A 20215-nucleotide genomic window follows, 5' to 3' on the forward strand; every position below is an offset into this window, starting at 1 on the left:
GGATTTTCAGAAGACGATCCTACCTAGTGATGGGGGTTGCAAGTAATGAAGTTCAGAGCACTACCATAATAGTGTTCGAATGTGATACAGTTAACGATTCGGGAAACGTAAGGTTTTCAAGGAGTAATTCTCCGCATTTACATTTCGAAAGCTTCCGTGCGTAAAAAGAGGTAAGATCTATTGATAACAAGCAGCAACGTTGCCACATTTTTCATTTCACTACATTTACTACTCTGCCCTCAGCAACGAGAATGACTCTTTGTTGCAGGAATACAATTTGCTGAAAAGAGAGAGATTAATTCAGGAGTGTAGCTAGTAAATTCTTATAGGGGCATGACTTTTTCAGGGGCCTTAGCCTTTTTACAATGTCGAAATAAAATTCTTCTCACAAATTTTTAGTGGGGGGAATTTTATTTCAAAAAATAAGATGGGAATCACCCCCCCCACAAGAATTTCGTACCCTCTATGCAACTTCCCTTCACACTTAACCAGGTTTACTACTGCCAGTGTCAATGAAACTATTGGCACTGACGTGTTTACAAGTTGCAGGAGAAAAGCCACTATCGATTATATATGAGAATAAGCTTGCAGTTCTCCTTTGTCAGGTAGTGAATTATACAATATTTACACAAACCACTTATATACAGTATTTACACAAAGCTACTCAAGTCTCTGAACATATGCTATGCATCGCAAACTCTTCTTGATGCTACCAGTATCCTTAAATTCCGCGAGAATTCTAAGCATTCTTTTGTCTAATAGTATTGCCGATTTCTTTCTTCTTTTCCCGCCAATTTTTAAATCCAAACGATCGTACAGAAAGTCGCTGTGCCGAGCTTCATCCTTGAGAACTCGGACTATGAGACGTTTGGGTGTGCTTTGTTTGTAATAGAACGCAGTCTGTTGTGCCAGCCTTCCAGTGCGTTGTTCGTCCTGTGCCTTGTGTTATGGCAGTTCCAAATATATGTAGTAAAAGTCGAGTTCTCCAACCACTGGACGACGAAATAATCATAAAATTGCTGCAATTTACTGTTGCATGGTGTGTCTTCTTGAATACACAGCCAAACATAAACGACTTTATCTATTGGCAAGTGTGCCAAAGCAGCACACATTCTAATGCACAACCTAATCTCATCATCATTTGTGTATTGTTGTACAAGCCCTACTTTTTGTTCAAAAGGAAACATATTTCAGAGGTTCTCCTATTCGCGTTAGTGGATTTTTTTTTTAACGTCACATTTCCGGAGGAACTATTTTTCCTTTTTTTTTTTTTTTTTTTTTTTTTTTTTTTTACTTCACATGTAGAATGAACCTATAGTTGAAGTTATTACGTTGTGTTGTTCAGTTTTTCATGGAAATGAACCTTTCCACTAAATTTCATTTTATTACTCTCCTTTTATTATTCATCATAAGATTTTGATTCTACATTAACATGCATAATTGTGTCTCATATAGTTTCGTACGAAAGTTTAGGCTAGGAGTTTGCGTGCAATTACGTTGAGAAATGGACAGTGGCGGAGCCAAGGGTGGGCCTGGGGGGCCAGGCCCCCTTGCTCAAAATCTTGGCCCCCCTAGCGGCCCCCCACACAGAGTGATACTGCTATAGGTCGACAAACGGTGAGTTAATAGTGGCCGCAAGTTAAGCTACTACCGAAACATCTCGACAAACTGCAGTCGTTACCAACTGTTACCAACTGCAGAATCGTTGTTGCAATAGTCTGCGTTCCGAGCAAAAATCTTCAGCTCCTTTTTGTTTGTAGTACAGCAAGATCTAATTTATCTAAATCTGTAAGGTGCATGCATTGATCTCAGTATCTGAACGTTCCTTTTAACCTCTGTCCCTTATCTGCTTGTCTTCTTTGTTTTCGACAAAAGCAAAATCGGTTTGCATTCTGATTTGCTTCAATGTTGAAAGTAATACTAAAATAAGAGATGCTTCCTTACAAATAGCATGCACTGCAGTGAAACATTACCATTGTGTTGGACGAAAGTAGTTTTCGTACACTAAGTAATTAATTTCCATCGATTATGGCGGCATAGAACAAATGCATAGCATCCATTAAATAATTTGGTATTATTATTATTATCAAATAATATCGAGAGGTCTTGTTTAATATACAGTAAAAGAAGAGAGCAGAATTTTTTATTATTTCTGTCATTCTCTCTGCTGTTCGTATTCCAATAGTTCGAGAAAATTAAGATACTGAATACTACCAACACCTACTATTTGCTACTGGTACTGGTTCTCCTCGTCTACCTTCTGGTCTTGTCTCTAGTACGTCTAATTTCCTAACGCTCTTGGCCGTGGCAACTAAGTAGAAACCTTCTGCTGCGATGTTAATAAGCGATACTAGCGATCTCCAAGGAAAACGGAGTCAGCGCTTGGTGAACCTATTCTATTAACTAAAGCCTGGGGAAATGAGGCAAACAAAAATCAGTGATTCATTATAAATAAATCTTTCAGAAGTATTTTCTTTTAAACTATTTTAACTGTAGCTTAATCCCAAAACTGCTACTACTAGAGAAATTCCGAAATTTATCACAGAGCCATTGCTACAATCTCCTGATTACTAACCATCAGGTAAGATACTGAAATGATACAACTTGGTCGCGGCAGTAATGCTGTTTTGTGTAAAAGTGTAGTTACACCCATGACCAGGTTGTATCATCATGTTATATGATGTTCGTGGGACTGGTCTACAGATATTCCATTCAGTAAGTTCAGTAAGTGAATACCAATTTTTATCACAGGTTTATATTAATTCTGCGTCAAAATATGCATTTCTGAGAAAATTAAGCATTAAGCATTTCTGAGAAAATTACATTGTAGCAATTATGCAGAACAGTAAATCAGTGGTGACATGGATTTTCAACAGGATATACTAATTAATGCCCCTTCTTCAAATCTAATCTCAAAACTTACAATATTAATTTAGCATCGACTACAGGATAGTAGCATTATTTCAACTACATTTGAATGTATTTTAAGGCTTTGAAACATCCGAGATTCAGAGGATAGAGATAAGGGAAATTAGTCAATAGGGCCACCGAGGAAGAATCTTGGTAATCTCCTTAGTTGAAATATTTATCCACGAGGGATCAATCACACCATCTTCCGAATCTTAGGCTGATGTTCTACCGCTGAGCTTTGGCCATTCGGTGTGGGTGTGAAGTGTTTGTGTATTTGAATTCACGTCAAATTCTAAAAAGTAGTGAAGGTAAACAAACGAAAGAAAGAAAAGAATCATGTATACTTCTTTTGCTGTAAGGAGTCCCGATTTAAATGTCTGTTCTAACACTGTTTGATATTAGGGAAACAAAAATATATTTCCTCTTTTTGCTTCAAAGAGTGCTCACTTCATCATCTTAATAAAGTTAAGGCACATTCATTACTCAGTTTTAGAACTCAAGGGTAAAAGTAACAAAAATTAATTGAACTACGGCCAGATAAAACAAGGTACTGGAACCGGGGCAATTGCCCGGGCGCCAGCAAACTAATATGTGTGTTTATTGGTGTGGATGTAGATGAAACGGGTACTAATCGCAAAAGATGCCCTGGGCACCAAATGTCTAGTTTCGTCACTGATTAGGCTACCATTTTTTAGAGCGTGAAATTTGGACATTTTTCTGAAATATTAAGAATACATGATAATTATTGGCAGTTTACTTTAGAGTGAAACTTAAGCTTCAAGAGCAAGGCTTATAATTTAAAGTGGGGTGGAACGGCAAATCACTGTCCTGTTAGAGTTCAGTTCCTGTTTCTGTGCGACGTTTGTCTCGTAAGCACTTTTGTCCTCGTACATCACATTTTACTTTATTATTATTATTAATAATACAGTTTATCTGCCAAACAACTATTTATATTATTATGCGGTAATAAACCAAATCTGGAACTTGTGATATTTATTTACTTCCATCATTCCACCCTGGAAATAAATGTCATCTATACGAGATGGAATGATTTCGGGTAAAATTTAATATTACTGCTGCCATGCTGTAACTTTGAGCTTCGCCTTATTTCAAGTAGATGCAGAGATGTCGGAAGGTTTGATTCTTGTAGATTCACTAGTTCAAACGCTGTCAAAAATGTGGTCTGGAGAATATGACTCTCAACGAACAACAGTCGAACAAATTTATCAATAACATTTGTCGATATGCATAGAAAATGGTCCGGAAATTCCAGAGCCGGAAACAGACAGGCTATAGGGGTTCCTCGTGGAAACGAATTAGACATTCCCCATCGAAATATTACAAATTCATTTTGGATTAATCTCTTCCTTCATTGGAGGCAGACAACGAATTTTCTAAAGATAATATATTAAGAGACATTTTTCTTCTACTATTGATAAAGCAATCACTGAGACAGAAAAACGCTTTGGATCATGTAGCAAAATCATTAGATCAATCACCACTCTACATCGAAAGGGTGAAAACTTTCTAAATTACAACATTGTGGAGCATATGGTCCAGTATTATAAAAGTGATCTGGAAATATTTAAATGTAAACTCAAAATCCTCCCAAACACAATTAAGTTGTATGAAGACGAGAGAAAACCAAAGTTGATTCCTTGGCGAATTTCGTTCATCTTTGCGTCTACAAAAACGCATTCCTATAAACCAACAAGTTACATATAATCTCTATATAAGTTTCTAGTGCTACATGTGAAAGGCCATTCTCATGTTTGAAAAGATTAAAGATATATAGGCAATTCAATGACTGATGATAGGTTGAAAAATTTAGGATTACTTTATGTTGAAGAAAATTGCTAAATCGTTAGATCTTGAAGAAGTTGTTGATAAGTTTGCTGCTGCCCACAAGAATAGAAAGATCTTCTTTTAAGTAGAAGCATGAACCTCTAAGTTATTTTCTTGATCTGTAAAAGTGTATTTCTCTGCTTCACTTAAATCTACCAGCCACACATATTTTAAATGCAGCGATTAAATTACCACTTACTTATATCGGAAATCAATTGTATTAATGTATCCTAGTTGTTTGAAGTAGTAAATTCTTACACTTTCACCTAAAAGAGTAAAATCATGAAGAACAAAGATGAAAACATTCACCTTGAAACACACACACACACACACACACACACACACACACACACACACACACATATATATATATATATATATATATATATATAGGCAAAAAATCATTCATTGGAGATTGCCCCCTCAAAATTTTCTTGGGCCCTTCATTGGCCCCCCCTGAGAAAAATTCTAGTTACGCTACTGGAAATGGATCTTCTTAATGAATCTTTGTAACAAATTTTCCTGGGACACTAAATATTCCTCGTCGATGAACGTGTGCGAAACGGTCGATTATGATTAAATATTTCATCAACTAATATTCTGCAAACTACAAGCTTTAGTTAATGACTTCTAAAACAAGTAATTAAGTAATTTCTAAGCAAGTAATTAAGTAAATTATCATGCAAAACTAATAAATTTAAATAACTTCTCTTTCGACAGAAGGAATAAAAATGGAAGTGTTATTTTGGGCTAGCATCTACGAAAACTTCCCTCACTAAAAATTTGCTGGGATAAATGAAATTAAATAATGCACAAATCTGAAAAATAATTACAGGAATTCTGATGTATACATGTATTTCATATGTAATTAATGGACAAACTAGTGGTTAGCAGTATCTCTAGTATTACATAGCTTTATAATTATAGATGCTCGTATACTGACAGATTTGAATTCTTTATATTGAGGCAGGGTAGTAAATGTAATGTAATGAAAAATGTGGCAATGTTGCTGCTTGTTATCAATAGATCTTACCTCTTCTCCTGCATGCGTCCGCAATTGGGACTATCAAGTCTGGTTGCATCGTAATCGAGGCATGGAAATTCCAAACAACACCTGTGCGTCCGCAACTGGGAATGATTTTAACAGATAAGAGCAGCGTCCGCAACTGGCACGGATTCCACTTTCAGAACCCCTGCGGAAAGGAACTGGTCACACTACCCTTGCTTGACTGGCTTAGTGGCCCACTTAGCTACGTTAGGGTAAGTGGTAGAACCTCTCTTTGGTCGGAACATTAGGAATGGGCAAGAGTCGAGCTAAATCTCGAGTCGAGTCGAGTTTGATAAGTGACTCGCTCGTTCAGCTTGTTTTAACTCGTTTTGAAATCATGGCCTGATTAGACTGGAAAGCGAAAGCCATGACAAATGTAACCAGTAATATGGTATACTTTGTGTCATGTTGCTCAGGACAGAGTACACTATTCGCATTTCGTCTCTTCTCGTCTACGACAATATATTTTTATAACGAGACAGCCTTAAACGTGAGCACCGATATAAGTATATCCTGTAGTTCTTACCACCAAGGCTGAGACCTGCACGGTCGAAATTTTGAGCCCAATCAGAAGCCCAACCCGAGTAGTGGTGTCAACCGACTCGGTTCGGTTGGAACGAGCCATCGGCTTGGTTCGATTAGGTTTAACTGAGCCGATGGCTCGAACCATCTCGGTTGGGGTGAGTCATCAGCTGGATTCTGTTCGGCTCAGATGAGGCATCGGCTCGAGCTGGCTTGTTTGGTGAGTTGTTGGCTCGGTTCGGCTTGATAGTGAATGAGCTGTGAGCCGACCTTCTCGAGCCGTTGACAACCCTAAACCTGGACAGAGCACTTTAAAACATGTTTGGCTGGCGTCCTATAATTTTTAACTACTTTTGGCTCGAGCCCGAAGACGCTCCTCCGGAACTCAAACCGAGAACCTCGTGAACGATGTCCTTGCCTCCTAAAGACTTGTCCACAACCGAAATCAGCAGTCAACTAGGTTTTTTGTATTCAGATACAAACCATCTGTCTTTCATCTTTATTCACGGTGTTAGTAATAATAATAATAATAATAATAATAATAATAATAATAATAATAATAATAATAATAATAATAATAATAAGTTATAGTAGTAATAGTGTCATTGATAATAATTATATTGTCTATGTAGGATACTTGAAGAGAGTACTTGAAATTACACACAGGATTTGGGAGCTCCTTCGTAGCTAAGCGGTTAGCATACGCGTCTTTGGCGTGGGAGATCCGGGTTCGATTCCCGGCGGGAGCTCATGTGGTTCGGAAATCCCGTCTCGTATAGCTTCGCTGCTGAAAGGGACGTTAAACTCAAAATCAACTCAACACAGAATTTGGCTCGACTTGACTCGAAAGTGGACCCGAATTCGAGTCGAGTTTGAGGAAATTTTTGTAGTCGAGTTATGTCGAGCTCAAAAATGTCGGTTTCGAGTTTAGTCGAGTTGAGTTTCAAAGAAAACTCGTTCGTGCGTATCCCTACAAAACATTTAGGCATACATGGTTCTCTCGCACTACCTGAAACTTGTAAATTCATCCTAGTTCATACAAATGATTAGGAAAAGTAATTACTCCATCCCTACTTTACAGCCTGAAATAAATTTACCAGAGAAGCCCCTGAATGAGTTTTGTCAAAGTTGAAACAAAGTTAAATCGTTTTCTTGCACCCTCTGCAAGGGAAGTTTCAAGTGTCACAACTCACAGTTATTAACTTTTGAGGAGAGCACGTTGACACTACTCTCGGTTAACATGTGTGAATAAATGACACATTTGCATTCTTGGGAGGGAGATAGAGGATGTGTACCTTCACCTACGATGCTTTTACACAGCTCAGATATAACTTTCGTATATTGCATTTATAGCGGGGAACGAATAGGGCTTTCAGGAAGCACTTTCAAACTTGAACGACTAACTGGGAGGGGGGGGGCAGCAAATTGAAGATAAATACGAAGAAAACCAAAGTGATAAAATACACAAGAGCAGGACAGGAAGGGGGCAAACGTATGGCTAGATGGAGAGAAAATCGAAGATTTTAATACGTTCCCCTATTTAGGAAGTCTAATATCCTCGGACGGAACAAGTGAAAAAGACGTAGATTCCAGAATAGCGCAGGCTAAACAAGCATTCAATAGGAAAAAAGGACTACTAACACCAGGAAGTGTGTCGTTGGACGTTCGTAGACGATTTATTAAGACCCTGGTAGGGAGCGTGGCGCTTTACGGATCAGAGACGTGGACATTGAGAAAAGCTGAAATATCCAAGCTGGAAGCATTTGAAATGTGGTGTTGGGCAGAATGCTGCGCATATCATCGACCGAAAGTAAGAGGAACGAAGTCATACTAAAGGAAGCTAATTAAGGACAGCAGATCTTGAAGATAATAGGAAAAATAAGAAACAGCATGCTTGGCCATCTTATTCGGCACTCCGATTGGATCACCGTGTTGATAGAGGGAAAGGACAGAAGAAACACCAGGAAGAGAAGATAGAGAGAAAGACCAAGGATAGAATATCTAGATGCAGTTACGAATTTGCATATTGTCCACCGAAGAAGCCTTTAGTGCCAATTAATTCTTATGTCAATGAGAATTATCTTTCACTTATCACGTTTCTGTTGAAACTTAACGCGAAAGTTTTTACTCAAAATTCTTAGCATTTACAATGTGATTTCCTCGCTAACTCTCTCGCCTTCGGTGCGAGCGGTCCCGGGTTCGATTCCCGGTGGGGTCACTCGGTCGAAAAAGTGTAGCACGCTGAGGTTTTCCTCATTCACACCAGGCAAATGCCGGGGTGGTGCCTAACTTATAGGCCCCAGGCCGCTTCCTTCCTTCCCCAATCCTTTCTTCCTTCCCTTTTCCCGGATTGTGTGCTCTCCGAGGGATGTCATCCCTCAAATCGTGAAGGGCTAAATGGCCTTAGATGCCGAAAGCCCAGAAATCTAAATCCTAAATATGATTTCCAAAAGGCTGCTATTATTATTATTATTATTATTATTATTATTATTATTATTATTATTAGTAGTAGTAGTAGTAGTAGTAGTAGTAGTAGTAGTAGTAGTAATAATGTTAGTATTGTTATTATTATAGTCTCCAAACAGCTAGAACTCTTTAAATTTTTTGATTGTATGCCCTCGTGTTAGCGGCTGTTGAAATTGTTACCACGAATAAACAAGTGACTTCTCTCATCAGATAATGCAAAGTTTTGGCTTAACTCGCGTGGACTCGAGGCTTCACTTCAATGACAAGGTACGTTTTTGCGCGTCATTTAAATAATTAATCCTTGGTTGTACAACGGGATATTGTAGCATTTTTTATTTGCTCATCAGTTGATATTGTCTTGTGATTTTTTTGGAACAGCGCTAGGTCTATCGTGCACATTGATGCTTATAGAAGATCCATGACCTTTTCTCATGACCTCAACCAGTGAGTGAACTTTGTCAGTTGTTTGTAGTATGTGTGACCTAGCTGCAGGCAGAATAGAGTGGCTTGGTGTGGTCATCGATGCAGAAAGAAATCCATAGGTGAAACATGACGTCATCCAAACAGGTAACATGTCACCTTGACGAGAAGCATTTGTGACGTCAGAGTCTTCCTTGAAACTGTTGGGGGAGGATGTGGGTGACAAAAGGCTGCTTAGAATAAACACTTAGTTATCTCTCTGGTATTTGTGTTGTCCTATCAACTTTATCTTAGATTAGATAGTGTATTTTCTACGTAAATTATTCGACGAACAAATTCTGCACGTTTATTAATTTCTTTAAGTTGAGTGGGCCTTGTATGAACTTCGCATATTTGCGAGTGAAAGAAAAAAAAATCGAATCGATTAATGGGCCACTTTTCAAGCACTATTACATGGTATAATAAAGGAGCATTTTGTCCTTTGATTTTCTGTAAGAACATACATTATTTTTGAGCATATTGAAAGCACATGAAGTAATAATTTTAATTGCTTTCGATTCATATCAAATCAGTTATTACAGTTTCCGGTAGTGGCGCCAATCTCGCAACGTAACAGTAAGTTGACCCAAGATATTTTGACCAAATAGGGTATATTGACGTAAATCAACAAGGGGAAACACTAATATCTTTTTAGCTAGAGTCACTGTTAAATCAGAGGCAAAAACGTTCAAATTGAGTACTTTCTGATTAAATATGGTGGCAAGAAAGAAATGTTAGGTCGCCATCTTTGTTAAGAGGATTGATAATCACTGAATGAATAATAACTTTTTTGATCTCGATTCTTTTGTCAAATTTTTTGATGAAGGCCTTGCACATAAAATGAGTGTAAAGCAACAATTTTGGCGGGCTGAGAGGGGGAGAAGGAGAGCATGGAGTATTTGAACTTCCAAAAGACCATAATACCCTTTAAAATAGTACATTGCTCAACTTACATTATTGAATTACCCATTGTGTGCAATTTTTATGACCGGGGGCGCGGTGGTTGAGTGGTAGAGCGTTCACCTGTGGTGCTTGGGGTCCTTGGTTTGATCCCAGCTCGCGCCGTGTGGACTTTGTGGTGGACAAACACCGTGCTCGTGGGTTTCCTCGGGGTTCTCCCGTTTCCCCCCACTTTCTTCATTCCACCATTTCACTAATTTCTCATCATTACCGTCTCCTTTAGGCTAACCGGCATAATCGTGGGAATAAAACAAAGATTTCATTTCATTTTTCAATTTTTATGACAATAGTTATCAATTTCTTGTCAACTACATGTTTTAAATTTAGGAGTAAGAAAGTTAAAGATAAATCCGGAAATTACGGGATAATTCTGAGTCCCGAAGAATTTTGTTGGATTGCCGGGATACAATTTCATAAAATACGAGACGTATACGAACCTTATTCTGTACTAACCTTCGCAAATACTGCGTAGCGTAGCGGGGTGCAGAACGTGCAAAAATTCGCAAATTAAAGCCCAGATTTTGCTTTTCGTTGATGCGAAGTGATACGGAATGAGGACCGTAGTTCTGTAGTAGTCAACTACTCTCCGGTGCTTCTTATACGTGCTTTGCTCTTGCGTCCCCAGTGGCGGATCTAGAAGGGAAAAACTGGGGGGCAGTCAGAATCTATATTATGATTGGTATATCATGAGTTTACTGTAATCTTTCAAAACTGTATAAATAAAACCTTAAATTATTTTGTCATTCAAAAAACTAGGAGGGGGGAGAAGGCTATTGTATGTCCCACTTATGAGATGGAATGGTTTGGAAATGAAATGAAATCTTTAGTTTTACGGAAATGAAATCCTTAGTTTTACGTCCCACGATTATACCGGTTAGGCTAAAGGAGACGGTGATGATGAGAGATGAGTGAAATGGTGGAATGAAAAAAGTGGGAGGAAACGGGAGAACCCCGAGAAAACCCACGAGCACGGGAATGGTTTGGAATCCTATAGGCAAGTGGGTCCATGAGGGGAGAGATAGGCTCGCTCCTTAGCACAAACTTTTTATTTATTTATTTTTACAATAGGAAAATGAAAACAGCATGAGCAAAATAAATATTTCATTTACATATAGACATGCAACTGGTCAATTGGTTAGGAACCATAATACCGCTGTGCTCCTATCAGAACCACACCTCCATTGCGTTGGCCACCTGGCTACACTGGATCCTAAGTAAAAGAATACCGTAATTCCAATACTCCTTGCTTAGTTTGTCCATGCGAAGTGTCCCTAGAGAAAACATAGTCAGTGGATGGTAAGTCTTCGACTTCTGTTCGAAGAAAGCTGTAAACCATTTTTTAACATGTGGAAGATCGAAATAGCTACATTATCTATTAATTACGTTTTTATCATTATGTATTTGTACATTTCAGTTTATTATAGTTACTTCATTAACAACTTTTGCTTGTAATAAATTCATGTTCAACTTTCATTCATATGCATTTGAGTGGATGTTTATAAAGAACCTTGTACCTGTGTAAGATTTAAAATGACAGTTATGCAAATAAAGCACCTCCCAGTTGCCCTCCGTTGCAGGACGCGCTTGCTTATAGGCATAAGTTAATTATTGCTAGGGTTTCCATACATCCGTATTTTGTACAGACTGATTGTATTTTTGGGTCCGTGTCCGTATTGTGCAAAGCATGAAATAGGAAAATGTCCGTATTTGACAGTTTTGGGAGTTGCCCGAAAGTTTCCGAGTCGGAAATCGCTAAAAATCTCGGGCGAAACGAACTGTTTTCATCATAGGGTATATAACTTACGGATATTTCAGTTACTATTAGCAAAGTAGGTTATGTTTTTAAAAAAATGTCCCATTTTTCCATTCCAGGGTTCTTGTGGTTAGATTTAATATACGTAATTTAATGGCATTAATATATTTGCGTTAATGAAAAAATTATAAAATATGTTGTTTCCAATAGTGTTTTAAGTATTACAGTAAACAGTTGTGATAACCTAAAAATGTGATTTTTAGGTAAGAAATTTCAAAATACGTATCTTTGATGGGTCGTCATTTTAAGGCTTGTAAGTATTTTCGATCGAAAAATTATGGCAACCCTAATTATTGCCACTTCGTAATGTGCGGTCCTGAGTTCATGTTCCGTGGCCCGACGTCCTGATGCATATTTCCACTTTTACCCCTCCCCTCAATCCTGTACTTTATGTTGTAATTATATCTCCAAATATACACCCAAGTTGCTTAGTTTTTTTTAAATATTTTTTTAACGATCATTATTTGCATCGGTTAATATTTTCTGTATTATATTTCAATCTACAACTTGAGTTTTGTAATCGGAACACAAACCGCTTGCATCACATATTAAACTGTATTACAGGCTTGGTGTGTTGGAAAGGGACATTAAATTGAACATAGTAGCTGGGATTTTCTAAATAATCACTAAAATACACTGAATGTTTCCTTTTGAACGTAGAATGTTACATGTAATCTCCAGTTCTTTGTTACGGTTTTATCGGGCTTAATTCTTGGAAATATATCGCACCTCTTCGAATGCTTAAATCTGTATATTCATTATATATCAAATTAAATCTTTAGTTTTATTATTACAATGTTATTCAATTGGTAAAATTTAGATTTGGTGAATAACGTTAATCTTTTTTTTTTTTTTTTTTTTTTTTTGTCAGTCCAGTGGAAGATTTTTTTGGGGGAGGTTGTATTATGCACACAAGGATGCTTTAGTGAGTGATAGACAAACTACGACCTGTGGATAGGGCTGTTCCGATAATCGAGTAATTGATAATTCGATAAAATTTCAAAATCGTTTCGTCGATAAAGAATTTTAATTTTATCGAACTTTCGAAACTCTCGAAATGCTTCACTCTCGAAGTGATCGAGACTCTCGAAATGTTCGACACTCGAAGTGTTCGAAACATTCGACGAGTTTGACACAGGAACTGTTCGTGTCTTGAATTGTTTGAAAGAAGCGAAGTCGGAGTGTTTAGAAGAAACAGTGCAATCGAGGTTAACATAGGTGTACATGTATTACGTATATGCAGGGTGTTGATTTAAAATTTGCCTCTCTTGAAATGAAGTGAAGGAAAAGTTTCTTCCCACAAACTCGATACTCGAGACTTCGATAATACCCGAAAATTCGATAATTCCAAATGCTTGAACGCTTTCGAGTAACCGGTGACAATTCGATAAATTTTCACTACCGAAGTTCGATAGGTCCTCAGCCTTATCGAACATCCTACCTGTGGGACAAATGTCCCCTTGAAAGGTTCTATCTGGCCCGCAACCTGATTCGTAATATGACGAATGAAAAGAACAGGATTATCTCGAAGGAGTTGTATTAGAAACAAACTGACAGATGAGTAATTAAGTTCATTTCTGAAAATCAATGCAGCCAAATTCGAGTCAGATTAGAGCTCCTTCGTTAGCGTACGTGCCTTTGGCGTGGTGACCCGGGTTCGATTTCCGGCGGGAGCTTATGTGGTTCAGACTCCACGTTAATCAGTAGGTTCCGTCTCATATAGCCACGCTGCTGAAGGACGTTAAACCATAGATGTTCATTTTACTTCGACCTCACTCACTCTCGCCCTCGCAGTAGCAGTTGGCCCTCGCCCTCGTTCACCCTCGCCCTCGCGAATGGAATTGTCCATCGTCCTCGCGCGCCCTCACCCTCGCTGTCGAAACTTGTCCTCGCCCTCGCGCACCCTCGCCCTCGCCGTCGAAGCTAGTCCTCGCGGCCAAAACTTGTCCTCGCCCTCGCGCACCCTCACCCTCGCCATCGAAGCTTGTCCTCGCCCTCGCGCACCCTCACCCTCGCCATCGAAGCTTGTCCTCGCCCTCGCTGCCGAAGCTTGTCCTCGCCCTCGCGCACCCTCACCCTCGCTGTCGAAGCTTCTCCTCGCCCTCGCACACCCTCGCCCTTTTCGTCGAAGCTTTTCCTCCTCCTCGCGCACCCTCGCCCTCGCGATAGGAGTTGTCCATCATCCTCGCTCGCCCTCGCCTTCGTGCTCAAAACTTTTCCTCGCCCTCGCGCACCCTCGCCCTCATATCATTGAGGGCGAGGGTAATTGAGGGTGAGGAGGCCTCGAGAGGGCCTTCTTCGTGAGGATCAGAGCATCAATTATTCAACCTATTTGTTGAATTATTTCCTTATCGTCAGTGGCGGATCCAGGGGGGGCGATCGCTCCCCCCCAGAAGAGGAAACTTCTTTATTTTATATATACAAATAAAACGCATCCCAGAGTTTGAAGCTCTTAAAAGTAGCTCTAAGTAGCAGTATTACAACCCATCACCCCCACCAGAAGTCCGTCCTGGATCCGCCCTTGCGTAACATACGTCCTAAAGAAAGGAAACTAAACATATCATCGTATAACTTATTGTGGAACACCTACAAATGGAACAACTGTTACAATGGAGATCTCGGTCGATAGTGACGTTTACATCATTTATCAACAGTATCCAATGCCTTTACTTCAAAATGTTCCTTGAACTACGATGCAAGCATAAGTATTCAGCCACACAAGGCGGCTCTCATGAGGGTGAGGGTGAAATCAAGGATTGATGAGTGGCGGTAGAGTGACTGCCGCGGACTATCTGTCAGAATTTGACAGTCAACACGTTGGCCATCCCTGATGTATGTAGCGTAACTGAGGAATTTGAACAAATTCACAGGGAAAGATCTAAAGAGCTTAATTTTGAAACTCCGTCAGCAAACAAATAAAATACTTCAGAACACTATTGTTGAATTATCACTCGGAAATATATACCCACTCTAACCTATTACATGAAAGACTTCATTGATTTGAATGTGAATCTAAGTTAATTGGTATTTTAAAATATGAACTGAAATGTGTCAATGTGCTTGTAAGGTTAATTTCGATGCTCAAATATTGTTAATATTCACCACTAATAGAGATACATTTGTCCTACCTTAACGATGTTAAAATTTTTAATTTTTTTTCAATAATTGCCATAAATATGAAACTTTGTCTTAAGAAATTACCCTAGGGGCCAATTTGTGCACTTTATCACTTTGGTCTTGGTTCATTTTTGGCAGCTATCATTGTTGGAAACTTTTTCAGTAATTCCCACAATTATGAAATTATATATTTCAAACGTTGTCTCAAGGATTCCTTACACTACAAATACGTAAAGGCAAATGAAAAATGAAATCTTTAGTTTAAGATCCTACGATTATGCAAGCTAAATGCTAAAGGAGACAGAAGTGAATGATGAAAGAAATAGTTGAATGAGAATGTGGTAGGAAACTGGAGAATCCCCAGAAAACCCACGAACACGATGTCCTCCACCACGAACTTACTTGGACGGGAATCGAACATGCGACCCTTCGAACAAAGGTAATTTCTCTATCGCTGAGCCACCGTTCCTCCCTAAATGGCACGTTCAGAGCTTAGCGCCTCCAGGGGCCTTGGAAAGATTATCGAGCCTAAAATGATTTAGCACTGACTTTTATAAATCCACGAATTCAACAATTAATAATGTCGTGCAATCTTTAATACGTGCAAACTTTAAGATTGTAGTAATGAAAGAAAAGATGAAATCTTTAGTTTAGCGCCCCAGAGTTATGTAACTGCTAAAGGAGATGGATGAAATTGCAAGTGAATGATGATGAAAGAAATGGTGGAACGGGAAAGTAAGAGAACAAACCTTTATTTTCTTTAGCACAAATAATTAAAAGTGTAGATTAATTGATTTCCAGAAATTTTATTATAATTAGCAATTAAAAACTGAAAGGGCGATCACAAACTTTTCTTGCCCAGGACCTCGCAACAATTTATTACATGCTGCCATACATCATTAAAACAGGAGTAGAGTGACTGAATTATTTTGCTCTGTGGTTGAAAAGTAATAATGCAAAACAGACAATTATTGACTTGAAGAGATAGGATAGTTTAAAAACTCTGACTGGGGAATAAAATCTTCATTTTTACGTCCTACGATTATCGCAGTCTTATAGCCAACCTGGAACGAAAGAGATTCAGCCAACTGAAGATTCTTTGCGAATATCATTTCAATGTGAATTTCGAACAAAGATCTAAGCTTACCTTCATGCTTACGTTACGTCAAACAACTAACATATAAGGTGGAAATTATTCAACTTTTTCATAAGATGTAATCCAGCTGACTAATTAAAATTTTATAAGCTTTATATGTTATATGTTGATTGATTAAATGCTGCACCTGATAATATGTAGTCGTTACTGCTTGTTACATAGTATTAGCGTGTGTAATGGTTGTATGGGGGAGAGGAGTATTTAAACGCTAATATTCTAAAGTGAAATAATTACATAAAAATTAGGATAATTAAACATTTTCAATAACTCCCTCTTAGACTTCGACTCTGGTTATAGGTCGATTACCGGTGATTACTCGCCCTCGCCCTCGCGAATGGAATTGTCCATCGCCCTCGCGCGCCCTCACCCTCGATGTCAAAGCTTTTCCTCGCCCTCGCGCACCCTCGCCCTCGCCGTCGAAGCTTGTCCTCGCCCTCGCGGCCAAAACTTGTCCTCGCCCTCGCGCACCCTTACCCTCGAAGCTTGTCCTCGCCCTCGCTGCCGAAACTTGTCCTCGCCCTCGTGCACCCTCACCCTCGCCGTCGAAGCTTGTCCTCGCCCTCGCGCACCCTCGCCCTCGCGGCCAAAACTTGTCCTCGCCCTCGCGCACCCTCACCCTCGCCATCGAAGCTTGTCCTCGCCCTCGCGGCCAAAACTTGTCCTCTCCCTCGCCCTCGTGTCACTGTGGGCGAGGGAACTTGAGGGTGAGGATGCCCTCGAGAGGGCCACCCTCGCGAGGGTGAACATCTCTGCGTTAAACACAGTTAACTCGAGTCAGATTATGATAAAGTGCCGTTATTAATAGGTGTTATTAGTTAGTTACAAGAATTTGGTAAAATGTAAAATTGTTGTTTTTAATAATTATGTTGGTCTGCATAAAGTCTTCTCTTTTTTTTCTTCTTTGGTCTCGTTCTAAACAAAAGTTTTGCCCATTTCTGTTTTAATGTAAACAGGTAGGTAGCATGTGTGCCTTGATTCCAGGTCATGCTACACAATTTTTGGCGTTAATGAAACGTGAGGCAGCTGGGAGCTGCTTTAATTGTTAGTATAAAGAGCCATTAAGATACCAATAGATTCAGAAAGTTTTAGTTAAAATTTAGTAGCGTGTAGAAAAAGTTTGCATTTAAAATCGTGTATTTATACTTAAGTAGACACTAATGAATGTTTTAATGGTATTGATATGATCAGAAACCGTGTACTTTCGTGTATTTTATTTAGGAAAGAATAAACACTTATTCAGGTTTGATTTTCTTTACCGAGCAAGGGTTGATAAACGGTAAGTGTGATTTGGAGTTTTCGAGCTAGAATATCGCAGCCCGGAATTTTGGCAGTCATCACCACCAACAGCAGTTCTACCATGCGAATGTCGGAATGATTTCACATAGATACTGATCAATTTCATCCAAATGTACTCTATTTAAAGCCTTACTTTAAATCCTGGAACATTGATAAGAACCTAATACATATAGTTCACCCATCGGAGAGTGAACCCGGGACAACATGTGCTAATATTTGGCTGCTTGGAAGTGCATGAACGTCCTGCTAACTTCGTTCATTGACATAAGAGGGGGGGGGGAACTAAAGTGTGCGCGTGCTTGAAGCTGGATTGAATGTGAAATCTGAAACCACTGACAATAGAGGCGGGAACCCAAACCGCGAAACATAATTCTTCTCTGCATGTCGACAAGCAATTAAAAAAAAAAAAAAAAAAAGAAAGAAAAAATGGAACGAAACATCTGTTGGAAAATGCCAAGGATTAATGCAAGTGCATTGTTTTGTGATTTTTTTTCTTTATTTATTCTGTGAAATGGTGACATCATGTAGGTGTGAATTGAGGCGTCCTGCCATTTGCGAGTGGAGGCTTGACATGGCAAAAGCAAAGACAAACGACTGAGTTGACTTGTTGCAGAGGAAGTGTGTCGAATTTGAAAGAGGTGTTCGTGCGCCAACATTTTGCCGTGTGGGAATGTGGGAAAACACACACACACGCAGAGTGGAAGGAACATTTCTATTGGGAGAAATAGCTGGTTGTTTCTTTTGGCCAGAGTAAACAAGATAAGACTTTGTGGTTAGTTTCAAGTGAGCGTTTGTTCAGGGTCGAGGAGCAGACTAGTCTTTAGTCTTGACTAGTGTAAGTTACGCAACGCGGGAGAGTGGCCGGTGCTCCCAGGTCAAGAACAGAACATCACATTCGAAGGCACACGTGGGTTTCGAAGTCGTTCCAAAAGTTGGGGAAAAACTAGTAACTGTACAGACGAAGAGAGGAAAGGCGCGTTTTTCTTCTTTCTTGCGCGAATCAAAAATAGATAAGTGGTGTGTGTCTGTTGATTTTTGTCTTTCAGATGCGTTTTTTTCCTGTTACATTTCTAGTCCACGTGCGAGTGCAGTGTTTATTTGCTTCATCTATATGTGTTTATGCTCATACTACATCAATTTACGCTTATCCCGAGAATAGTTGGGTTATCATGTGAAGTGTTTATCTGAAGCTTATATCCCGCCTTCATGTATGAGTTATCTCTACATACGTGCGTCACTCGTAAGTGTTACTTTGGCTTAGTTGAGTTCGTTCTTTCTTGAGTGTGTGGCATGTACACCTGTTTGCGATGAAAATTCATGAATAAGCAGCCCGCGGCAGTGTGTTTTCCTTCGAATATCGCCTGTAGCGACAACAGCAGCAGAACTTGTACTTCGTATTTGTTATTCTGAAGGACGCAGTTTCTTTATCGTAATGGAGTGGTGGTGTTGTGCTTGAATTGTTGGTTGGAAGACGGAAGTTCTATCTGTAACAGGAAACGACAGCTTTCCGTTTTTCCAGTTGGAGTGGAATAAGTGTTGGTGCTTGTGTGTTGAGTGAGTATGGGTGATCAGAAGGGAGGAAACAGTGGCCGTTCCAAAGCAGTGGTTGTTGGCTGGTTTGGTTCTTTGAGGAGATCCCAAGTTAAGAAACAAAACCACCAACGAAATGGATACAGATTTTCCAAGTCGGCCTGGGATATATCCAGTTGTGTGGTAAGGATTTTTTTTGTTTTTTTAATGAATCAAATTATTTCATGTATATGCCTAATATGTTCTTTGTTATTAATTTGACCGAGTATTTACAGTCATCGGCTACCGAAGGGGGATTAGGTGGAGAAAATATAATTTCTTAAATAAATAAATAAATAAATAAATAAATGTCTTATCGTTATGCCTTGTAGGCCAAAGGGGACGAACGATTAATTCAAGTACTTGGGTTCGATTTCCGGTTGTGTAACCCTCGGATACAAACTCGAGCGGTGGTTCGTATTTCACTTTAATTTGAATTGATTTGATTTGAGTTTCGTTCAGCAGCGAGGCTGTATGAAACGTAGACTTACAGCCTAACGTGGGATCCAAATCACATGAGCTCTCGCCGAAAATCGAACCCAGGTCTCCCATGCCAGAGGCGCGTGCGCTATCCATGCAAGTCACGAGAGGGTATGTCATTTTAAGAAACATGCCTCACGTCATTTAGCCTAGGATGGAAATCAGTTGTGAATGGTAAACTTGAGAATCTTGCTACAGAGAGGAGTGTGAACAGTTGCTTCATCGGGTAGGGAAATTCATGTAACATTCACTACTTGGAGCAGCGTAGGTGTATAAAGTCCGCAGAATCTAAAGTAGTTCGAGCACCTATTTCCCTCATTGATGGGAGCTCACTTAAAGTGGCTCCTCCCCCAGAAATGTATAACCATTTGTCTAAAGAGCAGGGCAAAATGCGAGAGAGACTGATACTTTGTGACGTCATTTTGAATGCCAGACTAATCACAGTGAATATAGTGAAGTCTCATAACATTGAACTAACAAATAAATAGGCCTATCCCTTGTCTATTACTGGTAGAAAAATATTTACAAGTAATCCAGTATTTGGAAAAGGAAATTAAATGGAATCTTTCAATTA

General features: G+C 39.3%; 1 protein-coding gene across 3 annotated transcripts in view; it reads left to right on the plus strand.

Annotated features, from left to right (window-relative positions):
• step (cytohesin steppke) overlaps positions 1-20215 on the plus strand; it is a 152277-nt gene that overhangs the window by 19390 nt on the left and 112672 nt on the right. Inside the window, exon 1 of one of the 3 annotated variants that reach the window (XM_081732227.1) lies at positions 18110-19305. The exons of the other annotated variants lie outside the window; for them this stretch is intronic. Coding sequence (XP_081588353.1) covers positions 19153-19305 — 153 coding nt within the window. The 5' untranslated portion in view covers positions 18110-19152. Of the gene's footprint in view, positions 1-18109; positions 19306-20215 lie in introns of those variants that run through there. 3 annotated transcript variants of the gene reach the window in all.

This window comes from Thermobia domestica, chromosome 11 (assembly GCF_964235325.1).
Source record: "Thermobia domestica chromosome 11, izTheDome1.hap1.1, whole genome shotgun sequence".
Classification (NCBI taxonomy): domain Eukaryota; kingdom Metazoa; phylum Arthropoda; class Insecta; order Zygentoma; family Lepismatidae; genus Thermobia; species Thermobia domestica.